General features: G+C 38.7%; 1 protein-coding gene across 2 annotated transcripts in view; it reads right to left on the bottom strand.

The window, feature by feature from the left end:
* Positions 1 to 27,547, bottom strand: part of LOC101483126 (uncharacterized) — a 137,888-nt gene that overhangs the window by 14,338 nt on the left and 96,003 nt on the right. For both annotated transcript variants that reach the window (XM_076880464.1, XM_076880465.1), the window contains exons 14-22: positions 20,981 to 21,385; positions 19,058 to 19,501; positions 17,145 to 17,594; positions 12,649 to 13,080; positions 10,734 to 11,183; positions 6,206 to 6,637; positions 5,193 to 5,639; positions 3,217 to 3,651; positions 1,316 to 1,750 (exon numbers count right to left, since the gene is read on the bottom strand). In XM_076880464.1, the coding sequence (XP_076736579.1) occupies positions 1,316 to 1,750; positions 3,217 to 3,651; positions 5,193 to 5,639; positions 6,206 to 6,637; positions 10,734 to 11,183; positions 12,649 to 13,080; positions 17,145 to 17,594; positions 19,058 to 19,501; positions 20,981 to 21,385 (3,930 nt within the window). The remainder of the gene's footprint in view (positions 1 to 1,315; positions 1,751 to 3,216; positions 3,652 to 5,192; positions 5,640 to 6,205; positions 6,638 to 10,733; positions 11,184 to 12,648; positions 13,081 to 17,144; positions 17,595 to 19,057; positions 19,502 to 20,980; positions 21,386 to 27,547) is intronic.

Below are 27,547 nucleotides of genomic sequence, written 5' to 3' on the forward strand. Positions count from 1 at the left end.
CAGCTGAACATTGTTGTTAGACTGTTACTGACTCACAACACAAACACTAATCCTGTGTGTGAAATCACTGCGTGCTGAACTGTAACTGTCATTTTATTTGCTGTCTGACTTTAGAGAGTAAAACACTAAATATGAACAACATAGAAACACAGAGTGGAACAACAACATCTACACTTCATATCTTGTACAACAGCAGCTTCACCTGCTGCTCAGATCACACATGTGGAAATCACACTTATTCTGCACATCTTCATGTGTTACAGGATTAAATTTAAGGGGGTGGCTGTAGCTCAGGAGGTAGAGCTGGTCATCTATTAATTGGAAGGTTGGGGGTTCGATCCTCCAGTCTACCTGCCAAGTATCCTTGGGCAAGTTACTAACCCCAAGTTGCTGTCCAATGCATCCATCTGTGTGTGAATGTAGTTAGACAGCACTCAGTTTACAGTCAGAGATTGTGAGATTGGCTGAATGTGACATGTTGTATAGAACGCTCTGAGTACTCCGGGAGAGTAGAAAAGCGCTATATAAGAATGAGTCCATTTACCAAGATATAACTAGTTCACACATAGTAACTGCTCTTTTCTTTCTTATGAACTTGAATCTGACACGATATTCCAAAATCCATCAGCAATAGTGATTTACAGTGTTTCTGAACATCCAAGAATTATTTGTATCTTTCATGATGATGTTTCAACATAACTGTGTTGTTGTTACTGAGCTGCATTTTTATCATTAATCACATTATTTCAAATATTTTCATACAGCGAGAAGATTATTGCGTTTCAGACTCTTTCAGTCAAATAGTTCAAATAATAACATCTGTGTACTCCACACTCTTCTGTGATTCATTTGTTCAGTCACACAGGGACTTTCATGAACTTAGATTAGCTGCTAACAACTCACTGAAACACAACTGATTTTAAACATTCAAAGTATATTACTGATTACAACGATAAAATTAAATAAAACAATGTTTTGAAAATACAAGATTACTTTTTTATGTATGGTTGAAGAACATGTCATAAGGATTCAGTTGTTTTGAACTGATCACACATACATCTATAATATCAGGTTCAAGGCAACAAGGTACTGACAATAATTAAATAAGCACAGTGCTGTGCAGAAAACAATGTTTCCCTCTGATATTAGGTACAGTAGAAATATAACTGAAATATGGACTCCAAGTGGATGAAATCAGAATGTGTAAACAGAAATATTGGTGACAAAAATATAATATTGAAATATTAAATTGTATCATTACAGTAAATTGTTGGAAATTAAAACATTTTTTTTTCCACTGAGTGAGTTCATTTACCTGAGCTGTGAGATATAAGGCAGACACAGCAGGAAACTCCTCACTTCACTCTCTTCATGTGAGCAGCCTTTCAGCTTCACTTGTTTCTTCTCTGGTTGGAGTTTCAGCACTTCCAGGAGGATGGAGGTCTTTCTCTCTGAGAGGTTTATGAACCAGACTGCAGGAGCTGAAAATACTGACTGTAATGATGGAAGGACACTGAAGCCTGTTTCAGGCTCACAGTCCTTCACATGAGAGTACAGATCCAGCAGGAAATCAGACACATAAGAATCATCCATGCATCTCTCCTGAACAGGGAATGTTTGATATGTGCACACTGATGATAACAGCTCCAGTATCTTCTCTCCTGTCTGCTGTTCTCTCTCTGCTGCTGCACAGAACAGATTCCCAAAGAACCTGACTGCTTCATGAAGACGTGACCTCAGAGGCACAACACTGGAACAATAAGAAGGAAACATTTAGTGATGATTTGATCTGAGCTGCATAAACACAACCACACACTACTGATGGACTCCATCTTGTCCATGTGTGTCCTGTATATAATGAAAGTCCATTTTCAAGCCGTCTTCCATCAGAGCAGCTGAACATTGTTGTTAGACTGTTACTGACTCACAACACAAACACTAATCCTGTGTGTGAAATCACTGCGTGCTGAACTGTAACTGTCATTTTATTTACTGTCTGACTTTAGAGAGTAAAACACTAAATATGAACAACATAGAAACACAGAGTGGAACAACAACATCTACACTTCATATCTTGTACAACAGCAGCTTCACCTGCTGCTCAGATCACACATGTGTAAATCACACTTATTCTGCACATCTTCATGTGTTACAGGATTAAATTTAAGGGGGTGGCTGTAGCTCAGGAGGTAGAGCTGGTCATCTACTAATTGGAAGGTTGGGGGTTCGATCCTCCAGTCTACCTGCCAAGTATCCTTGGGCAAGTTACTAACCCCAAGTTGCTCTCCAATGCATCCATCTGTGTGTGAATGTGTGTGAATGTAGTTAGACAGCACTCAGTTTACAGTCAGAGATTGTGAGATTGGCTGAATGTGACATGTTGTATAGAACGCTCTGAGTACTCCGGGAGAGTAGAAAAGCGCTATATAAGAATGAGTCCATTTACCAAGATATAACTAGTTCACACATAGTAACTGCTCTTTTCTTTCTTATGAACTTGAATCTGACACGATATTCCAAAATCCATCAGCAATAGTGATTTACAGTGTTTCTGAACATCCAAGAATTATTTGTATCTTTCATGATGATGTTTCAACATAACTGTGTTGTTGTTACTGAGCTGCATTTTTATCATTAATCACATTATTTCAAATATTTTCATACAGCGAGAAGATTATTGCGTTTCAGACTCTTTCAGTCAAATAGTTCAAATAATAACATCTGTGTACTCCACACTCTTCTGTGATTCATTTGTTCAGTCACACAGGGACCTTCATTAACTTAGATTAGCTGCTAACAACTCACTGAAACACAACTGATTTTAAACATTCAAAGTATATTACTGATTACAACGATAAAATTAAATAAAACAATGTTTTGAAAATACAAGATTACTTTTTTATGTATGGTTGAAGAACATGTCATAAGGATTCAGCTGTTTTGAACTGATCACACATACATCTATAATATCAGGTTCAAGGCAACAAATTACTGACAATAATTAAATAAGCACAGTGCTGTGCAGAAAACAATGTTTCCCTCTGATATTAGGTACAGTAGAAATATAACTGAAATATGGACTCCAAGTGGATGAAATCAGAATGTGTAAACAGAAATATTGGTGACAAAAATATAATATTGAAATATTAAATTGTATCATTACAGTAAATTGTTGGAAATTAAAACATTTTTTTTCCACTGAGTGAGTTCATTTACCTGAGCTGTGAGATATAAGGCAGACACAGCAGGAAACTCCTCACTTCACTCTCTTCATGTGAGCAGCCTGTCAGCTTCACTTGTTTCTTCTCTGGTTGGAGTTTCAGCACTTCCAGGAGGATGGAGGTCTTTCTCTCTGAGAGCTTTATGGACCAGACAGCAGGAGCTGAAAATACTGACTGTAATGATGGAAGGACACTGAAGCCTGTTTCAGGCTCACAGTCCTTCACATGAGAGTACAGATCCAGCAGGAAATCAGACACATAAGAATCATCCATGTATCTCTCATGAACTGGGAATGTTTGATAGCTGCACATTGATGATAACAGCTCCAGTATCTTCTCTCCTGTCTGCTGTTCTCTCTCTGCTGCTGCACAGAACAGATTCCCAAAGAACCTGACTGCTTCATGAAGACGTGACCTCAGAGGCACAACACTGGAACAATAAGAAGGAAACATTTAGTGATGATTTGATCTGAGCTGCATAAACACAACCACACACTACTGATGGACTCCATCTTGTCCATGTGTGTCCTGTATATAATGAAAGTCCATTTTAAAGCCGTCTTCCATCAGAGCAGCTGAACATTGTTGTTAGACTGTTACTGACTCACAACACAAACACTAATCCTGTGTGTGAAATCACTGCGTGCTGAACTGTAACTGTCATTTTATTTACTGTCTGACTTTAGAGAGTAAAACACTAAATATCAACAACATCTACACTTCATATCTTGTACAACAGCAGCTTCACCTGCTGCTCAGATCACACACCTGGAAATCATAATTATTCTACACATGTTCATGTGTTATTAGAGTAAACTGAAACGGATGCTAGTTCATCTGTATAGTAACAATTTGTTTAATTTTTTTACTTGAAGCTGGTGAGATATTCTACAAAGCAATGCCAGTTTTGTCCTTCAGTTTGTCAGTACTTATAAGAAGTATTAATATTTGCTAGCAAACAGGACCCATACAAACATGATACAATGATTATAGTAACATGATTTGATACATTGCACTGTGACACACCAATTTAATTTACAATTTCTGATCAAATAAACTGTGAAATATATATTTTTATAACATAGAAATATGTCACTGAAAAAATTTAAAGATATAAATAGTTCACATATAGTAACAGCTGTTTTCTTTTTTATGAACTTAAATCTGACATGCTATTCCAAAATCCATCAGCAATGGTGATTTACAGTTTTTCAAAACTAGTATTTAGTATTAATTTGATCTTTCATGATGATGTTTCAACATGACTGTGCTGTTGTTACTAAGCTACAGTTTTTCTAGTAATCACATGATGTCATCATTTTCATACAGGGAGAAGATTATCACATGTTTCAGGCTCTTTCAGTCAAATAGCCAAATAATAACATCTGTGTACTCCACACTCTTCTGTGATTCATTTGTTCAGTCACACAGTGACTTTCATTAACTTGGATCAGCTGCTAACGACTCACTGAAACACAACTGATTTTAAACTTTGAAAATATATTAATCAATGTGAGCATCTGGAAACTAACAAATTACTTTTTTATATGAGCGTGATGAATTGATAACAAGCCTTAATTTTTATGAAGTGATCACACATGTTTAAGATATCAGCCTTCAGGGGAACACAGAACTAAAAATAATAAAACAAACACAGTAGTGTACAGAGAACAATGTTTCCTTCTGAAATTAGACAGAGTACAAATATAACTGAAAAATTACCTGATGTGTGACAAAAAAAATCACAATATATAAAAAACAAACAAACTCAAAGACAAGAATATTACATTAAATTTTAAATCATACAATAACAGTAAACTTTCTGGAATTAAATTTTTTTTATACTGTTTGAGTTGATTTACCGCAGCAGCGAAACAATGAAAATGATGAAAAAAACTGTTGTAACTTTCTTTGTTTAAGACGTTGTCTGTTCTGACGCAGTGTGAATTGTATGAAGTAGAATTCATTTACCTGAGCTGTGAGATATAAGGCAGACACTGCAGGAAACTCCTCACTTCACTCTCTTCATACGAGCAGCCTGTCAGCTCCACTTCTTTCTTCTCTGGTTGGAGTTTCAGCACTTCCAGGAGGATGGAGGTCTTTCTCTCTGAGAGCTTTATGGACCAGACTGCAGGAGCTGAAAAAACTGACTGTAATGATGGAAGGACACTCAAGCCTGTTTTAGTCTCATAGTCCTTCACATGGGAGCACAGATCCAGCAGGAAATCAATCTGAACTTCTTCAGCTTCAAGCTCATCCATGCATCTCTCATTAAAAGGGAATGTTTGATAGCTGCACATTGATGATAACAGCTCCAGTATCTTCTCTCCTGTCTGCTGTTCTCTCTCTGCTGCAGCACAAAACAGATTTACAAAAAACCTGACTGCTTCATGAAGATCTGACCTCAGAGGCACAACACTGGAACAATAAGAAGGAAACATTTAGTGATGATTTGATCTGAGCTGCATAAACACAACCACACACTACTGATGGACTCCATCTTGTCCATGTGTGTCCTGTATATAATGAAAGTCCATTTTAAAGCCGTCTTCCATCAGAGCAGCTGAACATTGTTGTTAGACTGTTACTGACTCACAACACAAACACTAATCCTGTGTGTGAAATCACTGCGTGCTGAACTGTAACTGTCATTTTATTTACTGTCTGACTTTAGAGAGTAAAACACTAAATATCAACAACATAGAAACACAGAGTGAAACAACAACATCTACACTTCATATCTTGTACAACAGCAGCTTCTCCTGCTGCTCAGATCACACACAAGTGGAAAATGCATATTTAAAAATATTTATTGTGTAATTAATTGTGTTTGCTTTATTTTTTATTTTTGTTCTAAGTGCTGCTGGAAGAGAAATAAAAATTTAAGTTAATATATTTTTAAAAACTATATCGTGTTTGGTTTATGATGTGCATTGTTTAAAGAAAAAAAAACATTTTAATCAAGTAAAGAACATTTCATTTACCTGAGCTGTGAGATATAAGGCAGACACTGCAGGAAACTCCTCACTTCAATCTCTTCATGTGAGCAGCCTGTCAGCTCCACTTCTTTCATCTCTGGTTGGAGTTTCAGCACTTCCAGGAGGAAGGAGGTCTTTCTCTCTGAGAGGTTTATGGACCAGACTGCAGGAGCTGACTGGAAAACTGACTGTAATGATGGAAGGACACTCAAGCCTGTTTTAGTCTCACAGTCCTTCACATGAGAGTACAGATCCAGCAGGAAATGAATCTGATACTCCATCTCTTCGTAGTCATCATCTGTGTGATTAAAAGGGAATATTCCATCTCTGCACACTGATGATAACAGCTCCAGTATCTTCTCTCCTGGCTGCTGTTCTCTCTCTGCTTTTCCCAGCATTAAATTGGTTTCAGTGGAGCGTAAAAATGAAGAGGAGAAACTAAAACAAGAATTGAACATTTTGCCATAACATCAGAAACATAGATGACTATTATCATTTACAACCACTCTGTTATAAGTAACTGTTATTATATCATGCAAGGAATTATGTTTGATCTTTGAAGACAGAGTAAAAAGTGGTAGAGAAAAAAAGGACCACAAAACCATCACATTACTGGTTCTAGTGAGAACTAGAGATGTGCTGATTTAACTTTTTAATGGACAGTCTTAGATTTCTAATTGTTTAAGTCTGACCCCCAAAAGTTGATTCTGTTCATCTGGACGTAGTGTTTTCAGTGGAAGAAACGTTTCCTCACTCATCCAAGTGACTTCTTCAGTCTCAGCTGACTGCAGGGACTGCATGACCATTCATCAACAACCACTGATCAATGGCTATGTGGGAATGGTTGCAAACACAGCATTGTAAGATGGTGAAAGATGTACCCTTAGGCCCCCTCCTCGATTCACAGATGGTCTTTACCTTTTCACATGTGTACACATGTGTACATCCTCATCATTGAAAGAGTGTCCACCGGCCTGTAGGTGTAAATAGACTGCAGAGTCCTGGCCTGACGAGGTAGCTCTTCTGTGTTGTACCATCCGCTTTGCCAAAGGTTGTTTGGTTTTCCTGATGTATAAATCCTGGCAATCCTGGCACTTAACAGCGTACACTATATTACTTTGAATCGAGGAGGGGGCCTAAGGGTACATGTTTCACAATCTTTCAGTGGTGTTATTGCAGCCATTCCCCAACTCTCTGTGAATGGTACTCATGGCCATTGATCAGTGGGCTTTGATCAGTGGTTTGTTATCAATGGTCATGAGAATTTGCATATTAGGCAGCTGGATAGTGTAGCGGTAAGGCTACACACCTTTACACCCCCCCATGCTAAACCCAAGCCCTTGAATGGCGCGACTACGTCTGCAGATCGGACACAAGCATTTAACTACGTGTTCATTATATCTTGTATTGCGTATATGACAAATAACATTTCTATTAATGATCAAGGAACTGACCTCCCAGCCCATTGTTCCTTCAGTGCAACTACTTTCAGTCATTATGTAAATGTACTGTTTATAAGACTGGGGAAAACTGCAGTCAGCTGAAATTGAAGAAGTCACTTTGATGAGTGACAAAACACTTCTCCCACTGAAAACGCTACGTCGAGATGAACAGAAACAACTTTTCTTTACTTATCTGGATGACTGAGCATGCATCAAGATGTTTAAGTTTGACTTGCCAATTTGATGTTTTGCTGATTCTGATTTATTTTCTTTTTAAGAACAGTCACTGAGAGCAAGTACAAACACATTTCTACTTTTCATTGATGAAGAATTTTGGTTTCATAATAAAATTAATTATTGAACTTTACAATGTTTCCCAAATGCACTGAGTTACAGGATCTTCTCTCATCCTCATGAGAAATTGCTCTGCTGCTGGAAACAAGTCCAAATAATAATTCACTGAAAATGAGTTGCTGTAGGATTACTCTCAGCTTTCCTGGACATATTTTACCTGAACAAACAAAAGCAGCTGCAGCAGATTTATATAAGAAAAAAAGATCAGATACGCATTTTCACTTTGTTGATAACTTAACATTAATGTAGCAATTGCTGCTTTGTGATCAGCTTGTGGCAGTTGAGTGTGTCATGAAATGAGATTTAACAACTTTGGTAACATGAGTAGGTGTTACATAAAAAGTAACACCTACTCAGTAAAGTGTATTTTGGGTTGAGTTACATTATCAGTTTTCTGAAGCCTCGGTCCTCATCTATGGAGAACGGCTGATCACAAATTACCGATGATAATTCTATAATTTTGCTTTTAGTTGCTTTGGTCTGTTCACTGCTCAAACCAAGGAAAGATAGAAGGGCCACTGGCTTGTAGCCAGCTCTGGCCAGCTTTAGTTTCAGCATATTAGTTCATGGGTGTCCAACTCCAGGCTTTGAGAGCCAGTATCCTACAGGTTTTAGATATCACCCTGGGTCAACAGACCCGAATCAAATAATTAGTTCATTACCAGCCTCTGGAGAAATTCAAGACATGTTGAGGAGTTAATTTAGCCATTTGAATCAGCTGTGTTGGATCAAAGACAAGGACAAAACCTGCAGGACGCCGGCTCTCGAGGCCTGGAGTTGGCCATCCCTGTATTAGTTTTTAGTTTCTTTAAACTGAGCATGTTCAGCCGAGTGAAGGTATTTTAAGTCTTTCATAAGGTTTGTTATTCCAAATGTTTTTTCTGGAGGTTCCTAATATCAAATATTAACTTTAATTATATTAATGAAGTTTGTGCCACTTGTTGTATGAGCATATGTGATCAATACTGTCTTAAACGTAGTCATTAGGATCAACAGGTAACCTTTGACTGTGTTATGGCCAACAAGTCCAAACATAGGGTTAAATAAACTTGGCCCTGCTAAGATGCACCTGAGAGCCTCTCCGCCTGTCTGTGCTGCCAGAACGTGGTGAACCACCCATCCTTAACCCATATAGTGTCACGATCATGGGTCTTTTGACCCAGCGTTTTGAGTTTTAGTTTATTTTGATGTTTATGGTTTGTTCATAAAGTTATCTAAATTCATTTGTTTATTAGATTCACCTTGTGTTTTCAGCCCCCCTGTTAAGTCTCCCTTGTCCTTTATGTGTTTCATGTCTGCATGTCTTTTGTGGTCAAGTTCATGTAGTCATGTCTGAGTTTCATTATGGTTCCTATTTTATTTTGAAAGGGGTCCTGTGTTCCTGTGTTATTTTGTTTAGTTTTACACTTCCCCTGTGATGTCGTTATGTTCATTTGTTTCAGCTGTTCCCCCCGTGTGTTGCCACTTCTCGTGATCACCTCATGTGTGTATTTAAGTCCTCAGTCTTCCTGTGTTCAGTGTTGCGTCCTCCCTCATAGCTGTGTGTGATTTTCCCTGTGTCTCCTTATGATTTAGTTTCCCCAGTTTAGTTTTGAATTGTTATTTGTGTCTCACCACACCAGCAATAAAGCTGTGTTTTTTGGAGTTTACTTTTTGCGTTTGGGTCCTTCTGTTGCCTGCCCATAAAACTGTCAAAGGGACCCAATTAAAAATGATGGATGCTGGGAACAGCGCTCCAAAAGTTACAGAGTAGTGTCAGAAAGTTATGTAACACAAGTGTCAGAGATTAAAGAAGAAAAAAGTGCAAATTGACAACTGATTGGGGAGTATTGGCAAACATATTACATTGACAATTGAGATAATATTGACGCTTGTAGAGTTGAGAAAATACTTATTAGGTTAAAGTTAATTTGTTCCGATTAAAAAAAACAAGAAATGGAAAGTTACCCAACAGCAGGAGTAGGGGTTATTGCTCCTATATAAAGGAGGGTCAGATACGCCCGGGGCTGCTTTTTTCCTGTCTGTCATTTTGTGTGTCTCTGCTGTTTGTGCTCTACACTGCGGCGTTCACTATGCTTCCTTGCTGTATTTGTACCATTTTTGCTGTTCATATGGTAAATGGACTGGTTCTTATATAGCGCTTTTCTACTCTTCTGAGCACTCAAAGCGCTTTATACAACACCCATATATACTATTATACACCCATTCACACCCATTTTTCTAAGTGCTTTCCTTGCTAACATTCACACACATTCATACTCCGATGGATGCATCGGAGAGCAATTTGAGGTTAGTATCCTGCCCAAGGATATTTGGCATGCAGACAAGGGGAAGCCAGAAATTGAACCACCAACCCTCCAATCAGTAGATGACCTACTCTACCACCTGAGCTACAGCCATCCCAAATGACACTGTTTAATAAAACTCTGTCTTCTAAGAATTATACTCTTTTCCAGAGGATCTTTTTGAGTGACTTGATTTTGTTTAGATCTGAAAAGCTGGTCCTCCACAGCGTTGGTGGGATAAGGTTATCATATTGGCTTCAAAATTTGCGACCCAACACTTTATGGGGTTGTTTTAATTATTGTTATAACTTTTCTTTTAGCTGTGTATCAATCGCTCCTTAGTTGGTACCTAGAGAACATAACCCCAAAGATCCTAACTTACTCTACATTCTGTAGTAGTGAAGTATACTGTGTTACAAATGCAGATATGTTTTTAAAGGAAAACATATTTACCTGAGCTGTGAGATATAAGGCAGACACTGAAGGAAACTCAGTACTTCACTCTCTTCATGTGAGCAGCCTGTCAGCTCCACTTGTTTCTTCTCTGGTTGGAGTTTCAGCACTTCCAGGAGGATGGAGGTCTTTCTCTCTGAGAGGTTTATGGACCAGACTGCAGGAGCTGACTGGAAAACTGACTTTAATGATGGAAGGACACTCCTGCCTGTTTTAGTCTCATAGTCCTTCACATGGGAGTACAGATCCAGCAGGAAATCAATCAGAACCTCTTCGACTTCAATATCATCCATGTATCTGTCATGAACAGGGAATGTTTTGTATCTGCACACTGATGATAACAGCTCCAGTATCTTCTCTCCTGTCTGCTGTTCTCTCTCTGCTGCAGCACAAAACAGATTTACAAAAAACCTGACTGCTTCATGAAGACGTGACCTCAGAGGCACAACACTGGAACAATAAGAAGGAAACATTTAGTGATGATTTGATCTGAGCTGCATAAATACAACCACACACTACTGATGGACTCCATCTTGTCCATGTGTGTCCTGTATATAATGAAAGTCCATTTTAAAGCCGTCTTCCATCAGAGCAGCTGAACATTGTTGTTAGACTGTTACTGACTCACAACACAAACACTAATCCTGTGTGTGAAATCACTGCGTGCTGAACTGTAACTGTCATTTTATTTACTGTCTGACTTTAGAGAGTAAAACACTAAATATGAACAACATAGAAACACAGAGTGGAACAACAACATCTACACTTCATATCTTGTACAACAGCAGCTTCTCCTGCTGCTCAGATCACACACGTGTAAATCATAATTATTCTACACATGTTCATGTGTTACAGGATTAAATTTAAGGGGGTGGCTGTAGCTCAGGAGGTAGAGCTGGTCATCTGCTAATTGGAAGGTTGGGGGTTCGATCCTTCAGTCTACCTGCCAAGTATCCTTGGGCAAGTTACTAACCCCAAGTTGCTCTTCAATGCATCCATCGGAGTGTGAATGTGTGTGAATGTAGTTAGACAGCACTCAGTTTACAGTCAGAGATTGTGAGATTGGCTGAATGTGACATGTTGTATAGAACGCTCTGAGTACTCCGGGAGAGTAGAAAAGCGCTATTTAAGAATGAGTCCATTTACCAAGATATAACTAGTTCACACATAGTAACTGCTCTTTTCTTTCTTATGAACTTGAATCTGACACGATATTCCAAAATCCATCAGCAATAGTGATTTACAGTGTTTCTGAACATCCAAGAATTATTTGTATCTTTCATGATGATGTTTCAACATAACTGTGTTGTTGTTACTGAGCTGCATTTTTATCATTAATCACATTATTTCAAATATTTTCATACAGCGAGAAGATTATTGCGTTTCAGACTCTTTCAGTCAAATAGTTCAAATAATAACATCTGTGTACTCCACACTCTTCTGTGATTCATTTGTTCAGTCACACAGGGACCTTCATTAACTTAGATTAGCTGCTAACAACTCACTGAAACACAACTGATTTTAAACATTCAAAGTATATTACTGATTACAACGATAAAATTAAATAAAACAATGTTTTGAAAATACAAGATTACTTTTTTATGTATGGTTGAAGAACATGTCATAAGGATTCAGCTGTTTTGAACTGATCACACATACATCTATAATATCAGGTTCAAGGCAACAAATTACTGACAATAATTAAATAAGCACAGTGCTGTGCAGAAAACAATGTTTCCCTCTGATATTAGGTACAGTAGAAATATAACTGAAATATGGACTCCAAGTGGATGAAATCAGAATGTGTAAACAGAAATATTGGTGACAAAAATATAATATTGAAATATTAAATTGTATCATTACAGTAAATTGTTGGAAATTAAAACATTTTTTTCCACTGAGTGAGTTCATTTACCTGAGCTGTGAGATATAAGGCAGACACAGCAGGAAACTCCTCACTTCACTCTCTTCATGTGAGCAGCCTGTCAGCGCCACTTGTTTCTTCTCTGGTTGGAGTTTCAGCACTTCCAGGAGGATGGAGGTCTTTCTCTCTGAGAGCTTTATGGACCAGACTGCAGGAGCTGACTGGAAAACTGACTGTAATGATGGAAGGAAACTCAAGCCTGTTTTAGTCTCACAGTCCTTCACATGAGAGTACAGATCCAGCAGGAAATGAATCTGATACTCCATCTCTTCGTAGTCATCATCTGTGTGATTAAAAGGGAATATTCCATATCTGCACACTGATGATAACAGCTCCAGTATCTTCTCTCCTGGCTGCTGTTCTCTCTCTGCTTTTCCCAGCATTAAATTGGTTTCAGTGGAGCGTAAAAATGAAGAGGAGAAACTAAAACAAGAATTGAACATTTTGCCATAACATCAGAAACATAGATGACTATTATCATTTACAACCACTCTGTTATAAGTAACTGTTATTATATCATGCAAGGAATTATGTTTGATCTTTGAAGACAGAGTAAAAAGTGGTAGAGAAAAAAAGGATCACAAAACCATCACATTACTGGTTCTAGTGAGAACTAGAGATGTGCTGATTTTAAGTTTTAATGGACAGTCTTAGATTTCTAATTGTTTAAGTCTGACCCCCAAAAGTTGATTCTGTTCATCTGGACGTAGTGTTTTCAGTGGAAGAAACGTTTCCTCACTCATCCAAGTGACTTCTTCAGTCTCAGCTGACTGCAGGGACTGCATGACCATTCATCAACAACCACTGATCAATGGCTATGTGGGAATGGTTGCAAACACAGCATTGTAAGATGGTGAAAGATGTACCTTTTCACATGTGTACACATGTGTACATCCTCATCATTGAAAGAGTGTCCACCGGCCTGTAGGTGTAAATAGACTGCAGAGTCCTGGCCTGACGAGGTAGCTCTTCTGTGTTGTACCATCCGCTTTGCCAAAGGTTGTTTGGTTTTCCTGATGTATAAATCCTGGCAATCCTGGCACTTAACAGCGTACACTATATTACTTTGAATCGAGGAGGGGGCCTAAGGGTACATGTTTCACAATCTTTCAGTGGTGTTATTGCAGCCATTCCCCAACTCTCTGTGAATGGTACTCATGGCCATTGATCAGTGGGCTTTGATCAGTGGTTTGTTATCAATGGTCATGAGAATTTGCATATTAGGCAGCTGGATAGTGTAGCGGTAAGGCTACACACCTTTACACCCCCCCATGCTAAACCCAAGCCCTTGAATGGCGCGATTACGTCTGCAGATCGGACACAAGCATTTAACTACGTGTTCATTATATCTTGTACTGCGTATATGACAAATAACATTTCTATTAATGATCAAGGAACTGACCTCCCAGCCCATTGTTCCTTCAGTGCAACTACATTCAGTCATTATGTAAATGTACTGTTTATAAGACTGGGGAAAACTGCAGTCAGCTGAAATTGAAGAAGTCACTTTGATGAGTGACAAAACACTTCTCCCACTGAAAACGCTACGTCGAGATGAACAGAAACAACTTTTCTTTACTTATCTGGATGACTGAGCATGCATCAAGATGTTTAAGTTTGACTTGACAATTTGATGTTTTGCTGATTCTGATTTATTTTCTTTTTAAGAACAGTCACTGAGAGCAAGTACAAACACATTTCTACTTTTCATTGATGAAGAATTTTGGTTTCATAATAAAATTAATTATTGAACTTTACAATGTTTCCCAAATGCACTGAGTTACAGGATCTTCTCTCATCCTCATGAGAAATTGCTCTGCTGCTGGAAACAAGTCCAAATAATAATTCACTGAAAATGAGTTGCTGTAGGATTACTCTCAGCTTTCCTGGACATATTTTACCTGAACAAACAAAAGCAGCTGCAGCAGATTTATATAAGAAAAAAAGATCAGATACGCATTTTCACTTTGTTGATAACTTAACATTAATGTAGCAATTGCTGCTTTGTGATCAGCTTGTGGCAGTTGAGTGTGTCATGAAATGAGATTTAACAACTTTGGTAACATGAGTAGGTGTTACATAAAAAGTAACACCTACTCAGTAAAGTGTATTTTGGGTTGAGTTACATTATCAGTTTTCTGAAGCCTCGGTCCTCATCTATGGAGAACGGCTGATCACAAATTACCGATGATAATTCTATAATTTTGCTTTTAGTTGCTTTGGTCTGTTCACTGCTCAAACCAAGGAAAGATAGAAGGGCCACTGGCTTGTAGCCAGCTCTGGCCAGCTTTAGTTTCAGCATATTAGTTCATGGGTGTCCAACTCCAGGCTTTGAGAGCCAGTATCCTACAGGTTTTAGATCTCACCCTGGGTCAACAGACCCGAATCAAATAATTAGTTCATTACCAGCCTCTGGAGAAATTCAAGACATGTTGAGGAGTTAATTTAGCCATTTGAATCAGCTGTGTTGGATCAAAGACAAGGACAAAACCTGCAGGACGCCGGCTCTCGAGGCCTGGAGTTGGCCATCCCTGTATTAGTTTTTAGTTTCTTTAAACTGAGCATGTTCAGCCGAGTGAAGGTATTTTAAGTCTTTCATAAGGTTTGTTATTCCAAATGTTTTTTCTGGAGGTTCCTAATATCAAATATTAACTCTAATTATATTAATGAAGTTTGTGCCACTTGTTGTATGAGCATATGTGATCAATACTGTCTTAAACGTAGTCATTAGGATCAACAGGTAACCTTTGACTGTGTTATGGCCAACAAGTCCAAACATAGGGTTAAATAAACTTGGCCCTGCTAAGATGCACCTGAGAGCCTCTCCGCCTGTCTGTGCTGCCAGAACGTGGTGAACCACCCATCCTTAACCCATATAGTGTCACGATCATGGGTCTTTTGACCCAGCGTTTTGAGTTTTAGTTTATTTTGATGTTTATGGTTTGTTTAAGTTCATAAAGTTATCTAAGTTCATTTGTTTATTAGATTCACCTTGTGTTTTCAGCCCCCCTGTTAAGTCTCCCTTGTCCTTTATGTGTTTCATGTCTGCATGTCTTTTGTGGTCAAGTTCATGTAGTCATGTCTGAGTTTCATTATGGTTCCTATTTTATTTTGAAAGGGGTCCTGTGTTCCTGTGTTATTTTGTTTAGTTTTACACTTCCCCTGTGATGTCATTATGTTCATTTGTTTCAGCTGTTCCCCCGTGTGTTGCCACTTCTCCTGATCACCTCATGTGTGTATTTAAGTCCTCAGTCTTCCTGTGTTCAGTGTCGCGTCCTCCCTCATAGCTGTGTGTGATTTTCCCTGTGTCTCCTTATGATTTAGTTTCCCCAGTTTAGTTTTGAATTGTTATTTGTGTCTCACCACACCAGCAATAAAGCTGTGTTTTTTGGAGTTTACTTTTTGCGTTTGGGTCCTTCTGTTGCCTGCCCATAAAACTGTCAAAGGGACCCAATTAAAAATGATGGATGCTGGGAACAGCGCTCCAAAAGTTACAGAGTAGTGTCAGAAAGTTATGTAACACAAGTGTCAGAGATTAAAGAAGAAAAAAGTGCAAATTGACAACTGATTGGGGAGTATTGGCAAACATATTACATTGACAATTGAGATAATATTGACACTTGTAGAGTTGAGAAAATACTTATTAGGTTAAAGTTAATTTGTTCCGATTAAAAAAAACAAGAAATGGAAAGTTACCCAACAGCAGGAGTAGGGGTTACTGCTCCTATATAAAGGAGGGTCAGATACGCCCGGGGCTGCTTTTTTCCTGTCTGTCATTTTGTGTGTCTCTGCTGTTTGTGCTCTACACTGCGGCGTTCACTATGCTTCCTTGCTGTATTTGTACCATTTTTGCTGTTCATATGGTAAATGGACTGGTTCTTATATAGCGCTTTTCTACTCTTCTGAGCACTCAAAGCGCTTTATACAACACCCATATATACTATTATACACCCATTCACACCCATTTTTCTAAGTGCTTTCCTTGCTAACATTCACACACATTCATACTCCGATGGATGCATCGGAGAGCAATTTGAGGTTAGTATCCTGCCCAAGGATATTTGGCATGCAGACAAGGGGAAGCCAGAAATTGAACCACCAACCCTCCAATCAGTAGATGACCTACTCTACCACCTGAGCTACAGCCATCCCAAATGACACTGTTTAATAAAACTCTGTCTTCTAAGAATTATACTCTTTTCCAGAGGATCTTTTTGAGTGACTTGATTTTGTTTAGATCTGAAAAGCTGGTCCTCCACAGCGTTGGTGGGATAAGGTTATCATATTGGCTTCAAAATTTGCGACCCAACACTTTATGGGGTTGTTTTAATTATTGTTATAACTTTTCTTTTAGCTGTGTATCAATCGCTCCTTAGTTGGTACCTAGAGAACATAACCCCAAAGATCCTAACTTACTCTACATTCTGTAGTAGTGAAGTATACTGTGTTACAAATGCAGATATGTTTTTAAAGGAAAACATATTTACCTGAGCTGTGAGATGTAAGGCAGACACTGAAGGAAACTCAGTACTTCACTCTCTTCATGTGAGCAGCCTGTCAGCTCCACTTGTTTCTTCTCTGGTTGCAGTTTCAGCACTTCCAGGAGGATGGAGGTCTTTCTCTCTGAGAGGTTTATGGACCAGACTGCAGGAGCTGACTGGAAAACTGACTTTAATGATGGAAGGACACTCCTGCCTGTTTTAGTCTCATAGTCCTTCACATGGGAGTACAGATCCAGCAGGAAATCAATCAGAACCTCTTCGACTTCAATATCATCCATGTACCTGTTATGAACAGGGAATGTTTTGTATCTGCACACTGATGATAACAGCTCCAGTATCTTCTCTCCTGTCTGCTGTTCTCTCTCTGCTGCTGCACAGAACAGATTCACAAAGAACCTGATTTCTTCATGAAGATCTGACCTCCAACGATCAACACTGGAACAATAAGAAGGAAACATTTAGTGATGATTTGATCTGAGCTGCATAAACACAACCACACACTACTGATGGACTCCATCTTGTCCATGTGTGTCCTGTATATAATGAAAGTCCATTTTCAAGCCGTCTTCCATCAGAGCAGCTGAACATTGTTGTTAGACTGTTACTGACTCACAACACAAACACTAATCCTGTGTGTGAAATCACTGTGCTGAACTGTAACTGTCATTTTATTTGCTGTCTGACTTTAGAGAGTAAAACACTAAATATGAACAACATAGAAACACAGAGTGGAACAACAACATCTACACTTCATATCTTGTACAACAGCAGCTTCACCTGCTGCTCAGATCACACACCTGGAAATCATAATTATTCTACACATGTTCATGTGTTACAGGATTAAATTTAAGGGGGTGGCTGTAGCTCAGGAGGTAGAGCTGGTCATCTGCTAATTGGAAGGTTGGGGGTTCGATCCTTCAGTCTACCTGCCAAGTATCCTTGGGCAAGTTACTAACCCCAAGTTGCTCTTCAATGCATCCATCGGAGTGTGAATGTGTGTGAATGTAGTTAGACAGCACTCAGTTTACAGTCAGAGATTGTGAGATTGGCTGAATGTGACATGTTGTATAGAACGCTCTGAGTACTCCGGGAGAGTAGAAAAGCGCTATTTAAGAATGAGTCCATTTACCAAGATATAACTAGTTCACACATAGTAACTGCTCTTTTCTTTCTTATGAACTTGAATCTGACACGATATTCCAAAATCCATCAGCAATAGTGATTTACAGTGTTTCTGAACATCCAAGAATTATTTGTATCTTTCATGATGATGTTTCAACATGACTGTGTTGTTGTTACTGAGCTGCAATTTGATCATTAATCACATTATTTCAAATATTTTCATACAGCGAGAAGATTATCGCGTTTCAGACTCTTTCAGTCAAATAGTTCAAATAATAACATCTGTGTACTCCACACTCTTCTGTGATTCATTTGTTCAGTCACACAGGGACCTTCATTAACTTAGATTAGCTGCTAACAACTCACTGAAACACAACTGATTTTAAACATTCAAAGTATATTACTGATTACAACGATAAAATTAAATAAAACAATGTTTTGAAAATACAAGATTACTTTTTTATGTATGGTTGAAGAACATGTCATAAGGATTCAGCTGTTTTGAACTGATTACACATACATCTATAATATCAGGTTCAAGGCAACAAATTACTGACAATAATTAAATAAGCACAGTGCTGTGCAGAAAACAATGTTTCCCTCTGATATTAGGTACAGTAGAAATATAACTGAAATATGGACTCCAAGTGGATGAAATCAGAATGTGTAAACAGAAATATTGGTGACAAAAATATAATATTGAAATATTAAATTGTATCATTACAGTAAATTGTTGGAAATTAAAACATTTTTTTCCACTGAGTGAGTTCATTTACCTGAGCTGTGAGATATAAGGCAGACACTGAAGGAAACTCCTCACTTCACTCTCTTCATGTGAGCAGCCTGTCAGCGCCACTTGTTTCTTCTCTGGTTGGAGTTTCAGCACTTCCAGGAGGATGGAGGTCTTTCTCTCTGAGAGCTTTATGAACCAGACTGCAGGAGCTGAAAATACTGACTGTAATGATGGAAGGACACTCAAGCCTGTTTTAGTCTCATAATCCTTCACATCAGAGCACAGATCCAGGAGGAGATCACACCGATATTCCTCCAAATCATCATCACCATCATCATAGCCAACAAAAGGGAATGTATCAAATCGGCACACTGATGATAACAGCTCCAGTATCTTCTCTCCTGTCTGCTGTTCTCTTTCTGCTGCTGCACAGAACAGATTCCCAAAGAACCTGACTGCTTCTTCAGCACGATCCTCAAAATCAACACTGGAACAATAAGAAGGAAACATTTAGTGATGATTTGATGTGAGCTGCATAAAAACAACCACACACTACTGATGGACTCCATCTTACTGACTCACAACACAAACACTAATCCTGTGTGTGAAATCACTGCGTACTGAACTGTAACTGTCATTTATTTGCTGTCTGACTTTAGAGAGTAAAACACTAAATATCAACAATATAGAAACACACAGAGTGGAACAACAACATCTACACTTCATATCTTGTACAACAGCAGCTTCACCTGCTGCTCAGATCACACATGTGGAAATCATAATTATTCTACACATGTTCATGTGTTATTAGAGTAAACTGAAACGGATGCTAGTTCATCTGTATAGTAACAATTTGTTTAATTTTTTTACTTGAAGCTGGTGAGATATTCTACAAAGCAATACCAGTTTTGTCCTTCAGTTTGTCAGTACTTCTAAGAAGTATTAATATTTGCTAGCAAACAGGACCCATACAAACATGATACAATGATTATAGTAACATGATTTGATACATTGCACTGTGACACACCAATTTAATTTACAATTTCTGATCAAATAAACTGTGAAATATATTTTTATAACATAGAAATATGTCACTGAAAAAATTTAAAGATATAAATAGTTCACATATAGTAACAGCTGTTTTCTTTTTTATGAACTTAAATCTGACATGCTATTCAAAAACCCAACAGCAGTGTTGATTTACAGTTTTTCAAAACTAGTATTTAGTATTAATTTGATCTTTCATGAAGATGTTTCAACATGACTGTGTTGTTGTTACTAAGCTACAGTTTTTCTAGTAATCACATGATGTCATCATTTTCATACAGGGAGAAGATTATCACATGTTTCAGGCTCTTTCAGTCAAATAGTCCAAATAATAACATCTGTGTACTCCACACTCTTCTGTGATTCATTTGTTCAGTCACACAGTGACTTTCATTAACTTGGATCAGCTGCTAACGACTCACTGAAACACAACTGATTTTAAACTTTGAAAATATATTAATCAATGTGAGCATCTGGAAACTAACAAATTACTTTTTTATATGAACATGATGAATTGATAACAAGCCTTAATTTTTATGAAGTGATCACACATGTTTAAGATATCAGCCTTCAGGGGAGCACAGAACTAAAAATAATAAAACAAACACAGTAGTGTACAGAGAACAATGTTTCCTTCTGAAATTAGACAGAGTACAAATATAACTGAAAAATTACCTGATGTGTGAAAAAGACAAAAATCACAATATCTAAAAACTAAACAAACTCAAAGACAAGAATATTAATTTTAAATACAATAACAGTAAACCTTCTGGAATTAAATTTTTTTTTGTACTGTTTGAGTTGATTTACCGCAGCAGCGAAACAATGAAAATGATGAAAAAAACTGTTGTAACTTTCTTTGTTTAAGATGTTATCTGTTCTGACGCAGTGTGAATTGTATGAAGTAGAATTCATTTACCTGAGCTGTGAGATATAAGGCAGACACTGAAGGAAACTCCTCACTTCACTCTCTTCATGTGAGCAGCCTCTCAGCTCCACTTGTTTCTTCTCTGGTTGGAGTTTCAGCACTTCCAGGAGGATGGAGGTCTTTCTCTCTGAGAGGTTTATGGACCAGACTGCAGGAGCTGACTGGAAAACTGACTGTAATAAGTGAAGGACACTCCTGCCTGTTTTAGTCTCATAAGAGTACAGGTCCATGAGGAAGTCACACCACTTCTGTTTAAGAGGACTATTTTTATATCTGCACACTGATGATAACAGCTCCAGTATCTTCTCTCCTGTCTGCTGTTCTCTCTCTGCTGCTGCACAGAACAGATTCACAAAGAACCTTGTTGTGTCTTCATCTGATGTATTAGTATCAACACTGGAACAATAAGAAGGAAACATTCAGTGATAATTTGATCTGAGCTGCATAAAAACAACCACACACTACTAATGGATGAAATGCTAATTCCACTAATTGACACACAAATCACTTTATCATGTCTGTGTGTTTAATCTGGATGTTTGGTTGCTATTGTTTCTGTCTCTTTAGTAAAATGAAACTATGATAAAAAATTACAGACTGTTTTATTTCTTTGTAAGTCAGAAAACTTAGAACTTTACTTAAGGAGCTCTTTGGAACTGAACCTGACTGGACGCTGACCTGTATACTGAAACTAAATGACTACAAACCAGAGGAAAGTTGAACTTGATGAATGAACTAAAGAAAAAACTCTTAAACGTCCCAGAGACACTTTCCTGCATTATCATGTGACAGCTTTTGTCACTTAAATATGAACATTATGTTTGTGCTGTTTACACTTGTCTGTGATGCTCTGTGAAATATTCCCTATTATTTATCAAAAGTTAATATTCACATCAAAAGTTTAAGACCACACCTCCAAAAAAAACCTGTATCCCCGACAAACAGAAATCAAAGGCTGTAAAACAGCCTGTACACTTTAAGCGTTGTTTTCAATAAATTGCATGGTCAAAAAATGTTTTCTCTCTCCCATTTATTCTTGTTGCATGTCTACTTGGAGCCTTGTTAAGATCCAACCATGCAAAAAATTATTTTCTGCCATTTTTCAAGTGGTCTTAAACTTTTGATCAGGACTGCACTTACCAATATTTACTGAGTAAATAATTAATTACATTTTGATCAATTTACTTTTAGAAGTGCTGCTGGAAGATTAAAAAAATAAAAAATTAAGTTAATATTTTTTAAAACTATATCGAGTTAAAACTATATCAAGTTTACCCAATTTCCTTCGGGTCAACCTTCAGGATCAATAAAGTTTTATTGAATTGAATTGAAGTTTTGTTTATGATGTGCTCTGCTGGACGGAAAAAGAATGTTTGCAGCAGAGTGGCGTCATACAATGAGCTTTATGAGTTAGTGTTGCAGAGTGTAGCACGGTGGAAAAGAATGGAGAGAATCCTCCACTAAACATTTGGGTTGCCAGTGCCACTACTTTTTTTTTTTTTTTTTTTTACATGCTTTGGGGTCTGTCGCTGCATCCCAATTCAGGGTCTGCAGCCTTAAACTACGCAGCCTTAACAGTCCACAAGGGCCGCGTACTCAAAGACCGCTAAGGCCTGAAGCGCGAGGCTTCTGAAATGGGATGGTCTAGCATCCGTCACGCTGCCCATGTTGCCTATCAACCGTGATACCAACCGCTGGAAACGTTTCATACAACATTGTTTGACAGAAATGAAGGAGAAAATCTTTTGTTCATTTGTTTGTTTGTTTTTATATGATTGTGTGATTGATAAGTATCTGAGGCTGAGACCACGGGACTGTGCAAACATGATTGTTGGGCTTCATTTCTGAAACGGAACAGTCATTTTATTATATTAACCATAATAGCTATTACAGCAGTGAACTTGAACTCTGTGCCCAATACTGAGCTTCAGTAAAGATTCAAGTTGCAGTTATTTATATTTCCTGTCACCTTAAATCTTCACTCAAAGATTTACTCAAAGATATATATAGATGTATTATATATAAGAGACAAATATTGTTCTTTTATTATGTTGGCATAACTAAATTTGGCTCAGTGCTTACACATATGTGTAAAAAGAAAATGTACGAGCTGTGAAAACTGTTTCTGATAGAATGAAGAGTAGACTGATATATTAAATATTCCTTTATTGGGTGAGAAAATCAGACCATGTCATAACTGCTTTAAGTCATACAGAATAGATATCAGAGCCTTAAACTCGCTGACTTCTGCTAAATGGGTCAAACTGGGCAGAAAGTATACAAACACCTAACATCCTTATAGAATATGATGTAACACTATAGATCAACTTACCTCAGAATATATAAAGCATATAAACAATTACAAACAATTCCAAAATACTCAAAGCTTCATAGAACTGAAACAAACATTTATTTTTAGGTCCATTCTGCTGCTGATACATACTTTAGGTTTCTGAATGTTAAACTTGTTGCTGCCTTTCATAGTGTGTAACTTGAAGGCCCTGAGTACTTTCTCCCACACTGCAAACACTGCAATGATACAATTATTTGAACATTACCTAATAAGACTGATTCAGGACAGACAGTTATGTTACAGTTTTCTAGCAGTCCTTCACAAACAGGGAACAGTCTGTCTATTCTCTCCATCTGTCAGCTGCTGCTGGCTCTTCCTCCTCCTCTTCCTCACACACTGCTGAGTTTGTCCTGGTGGATCATCAGGGGTGCAAAGCCTCACAGATGATGTGCAGCAGTGGGTCCCTCAGTCTGTCCTCACTCTGGACACTTGCAGTTGTCACACATGGAAATCAAATGTGTGATAAGCTGCAGGATTCAAACACAACTGTGACTTATAAACACATGTTCATACTTTTGTTACACAATCAGAGAGAAAGAAACAGAGAGAGAGTGCAGGACAGACAGACAGGTGACAGTCTCAGGTGTTTACACTGCTACGAAACAGCACAAGAGAAGGAGGATTTAGTGTTTGTGTTATTACGAGTGCTAAACAAGAAGAGTTCCCAGATGACACAGTGGACACATGTGTGACTCCTGTGATTAAAGCATCTTTCTTTCAGCTTAACGAGTGAACCGTCAGCTCGTTCAAACACACGTTAAAGTCTGTTTGGCTCGACACCACCGAACAGAGGCAGCAATAAAACATAGCTAACATTAACAGTGCAGTGAATCCTGGTTGTGCCGTGATATTCAGGACTGCAAACCGAGCAGCATCACTGACTTTCAGCTTGTTGTGTTTGTGGATATATGACTGACTTTAATTATCCACAAAATCATTACATTCTCTGTAAGATTAAGGTCAACTATTGAACGGTGTATATTTTGAAGTAAAGGCTTTAAAGCAAAGCTGACGCTGAGAGTACAAACAGCACTAATGTCACATAACTGCCGACATGTGGCCAACAGTAATGTTTTAATGTTCTTCATTATTAAACATTCACACATAAATAAGTGACATCATATTCAGTACTTACTTTTAAGAGTTTACTCTTTGGCCGCCCCGCTTCAGCCGTCTGCCATTTTTTGGGGGGCAAAATTACCCACACCCACCGCTGCGCTATGAAGTCTGGGATATGTTGGGCCATGAATTCTACACCGCCACATCCTTAAAATTCAAGGAAATGAAGGACGCATTTGAGGGCCGCATTTGGAGCAGCCTTTGAATTGGGACAGCCTTCGTCGCGTCGATGTGACGTAATCGGCCTTAAAATGTCGCCTTTAAGGTTGCAGACCCTGAATTGGGATACACCCCGTGTGTCTTGTGTGAGGTGTGGGCCACACGCATGTGGGAGTGGACTACTCTAATCTAGCTGCCAGCTATTTGGAGTTGAGTACAGGGAGCAGTTGATTGGGAAGGATTGGAGCCCTTGTCTATAAAGGGGAGAGGAAACCTGAAGGGGGGTTGTTGGGTTTTTTTTGGTAGGACACTGTTGCAGCAGGAAAGCCAGTTGATCTTGGAGACTCCAAGCTGAAGAGTGCACATTTTAAAGGAGGTTTTCCCCTTTAAAAATGGAATTTAATCAGTACTCTGTTACTTCTCTGTCATAAGAAACTTAACCATTGGGTACCTTCGCGTTAACTTTTATCAAGTGGAAAAAAGTTAGCATTCATCCTCCAGCTTCAATGTTGTTATATTATGCTAACATAGCTGTGTATCTAGCCACCACGTAGCACATCATTATATACACTCAACAAAAATATAAACGCAACAGCTTTGTTACTGCTCCCATTCCCCATGGGATGGACGTAGAGACCTAAAATTCATTCCAGATACACAATATAACCATCCCTCCCAAACAGTGGTCACAAATCAGTCCAAATGTGTGGTAGTGGGCACATCTGCTATATTGAGATAATCCATCCCACCTCACAGGTGTGCCACATCAGGATGCTGATCTGACATCATGAGTAGTGCACAGGTGTACCTCAGACTGCCCACAACAAAAGGCCACCCTGGAATGTGCAGTTTTTTGCGCTATTGGGGGTCTGGGGACCCAGAACCGGTCAGTATCTGGTGTGACCACCATTTGCCTCATGCAGTGCAACACATCGTCGCATTGAGTCTATCAGATTGTCAATTGTGGCCTGTGGAATGTTGGTCCACTCCACTTCAATGGCTGTGCGAGGTTGTTGGATATTCGTGGGAACTGGTACACGCTGTCGTATATGCCGGTCAAGCACATCCCGAACATGCTCAATGGGTGACATGTCCGGTGAGTATGCTGGCCATGCAAGAACTGGGACATTCTCAGCTGCCATCTGCCCTGAACAATGTGAACCATGATTCATCCGTGAAGCGCACACCTCTCCAACGTGCCAGACGCCATCGAATGTGAGCATTTGCCCACACAAGTCTGTTACGGCGACGAGCTGGAGTCAGGTCAAGACCCCGATGAGGACGACGGGCATGCAGTTGAGCGTCCCTGAGACGGTTTCTGACAGTTTGTGCAGAAATTGTTTGGTTGTGCAAACCAATTGTTCCAGCAGCTGTCTGGGTGGCTGGTCTCAGACGATCTTGGAGGTGAACCTGCTGGATGTGGAGGTCCTGGGCTGGTGTGGTTACACGAGGTCTGCGGTTGTGAGGCCGGTTGGATGTGCTGCCATATTCTCTGAAACGCCTGTGGAGACGGCTTATGGTTGAGAAATGAACATTCAATGCACGGGCGACAGATCTGGTTGACATTCCTGCTGTCAGCATGCCAATTGCACGCTCCCTCATTGCTTGTGGCATCTGTGGCATTTTGCTGTGAGACAAAACTGCACATTCCAGGGTGGCCTTTTGTTGTGGGCAGTCTGAGGTACACCTGTGCACTACTCATGATGTCAGATCAGCATCCTGATGTGGCACACCTGTGAGGTGGGATGGATTATCTCAATATAGCAGATGTGCCCACTACCACACATTTGGACTGATTTGTGACCACTGTTTGGGAGGGATGGTTATATTGTGTATCTGGAATGAATTTTAGGTCTCTACGTCCATCCCATGGGGAATGGGAGCAGTAACAAAGCTGTTGCGTTTATATTTTTGTTGAGTGTACCAGCTAGCCCAACTTCAGTAACCCTACAAACGTCACTGCTGTTTAGTTTCCTGTCTTCATTTATGCCAGAAGTGATAGCAGAGCTGTACGTTTTAATTTTTCAGAAATCCCTCAGTCAGAATGTGGTATGTTAGGTTGGAAATTAGTGAGCTAGCTCCCTGATAATTTCTGACTCCGTTAAATTTCATAAATTCTGTTTTCATGGATGCCTGGATGTTAAACTTCATTGTTACAACTAGTAAAGCAGCCACACTGATCATTTTCCAGGGTATAATTGGCTGTTTTTGACTACTTTTGATTTCACCTCTGCATTTCACCTTTAAAAACTGTTTATCTTGCCTTGTTTGGTATCATTCTGTTCAGCTCAACCTCACATATCTGAATTTGGAGTCTTTTTCATTTTGACACACTATAATAGCATAACTGATCTAAATTCAGACAAAAAAGCTTAAAATCTGAGTAGAAAAAGTTATATTTCATACTGTAAAAACCACAAACATGTTTCATAACTTGAAATGCAAATTTAAATTGTACATTTCTAAAAAATTATGCACAAGTTTTGTAAACAAAGTTATATGGTACTATTTACCTAAAAATGCAGCCAATGCCTGAGGCGTTTTTTATATAACCATTTAAAACTATTTACAGAGCAATCAGGTGTACTGCATCAAATAAAAACCCAAACAAATTATTTGTGCCACTCCAAAAAATAGTCTGTCCACTATAAGACAGAGGAGCACACCACAGGCCTAAACTTTGCAGGTACAACATGAGGTGTGTCACTTCTCCAGTTTTCCACCTGGAGACAGCGTTTACACTGCAGTCTGCCTTTGGTGGCTTTTTTGGAGCAACTGTGACATTCACCAGTATAACTGACACACAAAACAAAACAACGACTACACTACACACTAACTACACAAGACAACACACCAAGTACACACTCCAAACACGCTAAATGTCACAAATCTCTCACATGTGAAAACTCGCTCTCTCTTTCTTTCGC

The sequence above is a fragment of the Maylandia zebra genome, linkage group LG23 (assembly GCF_041146795.1).
Source record: "Maylandia zebra isolate NMK-2024a linkage group LG23, Mzebra_GT3a, whole genome shotgun sequence".
Lineage (NCBI taxonomy): Eukaryota > Metazoa > Chordata > Actinopteri > Cichliformes > Cichlidae > Maylandia > Maylandia zebra.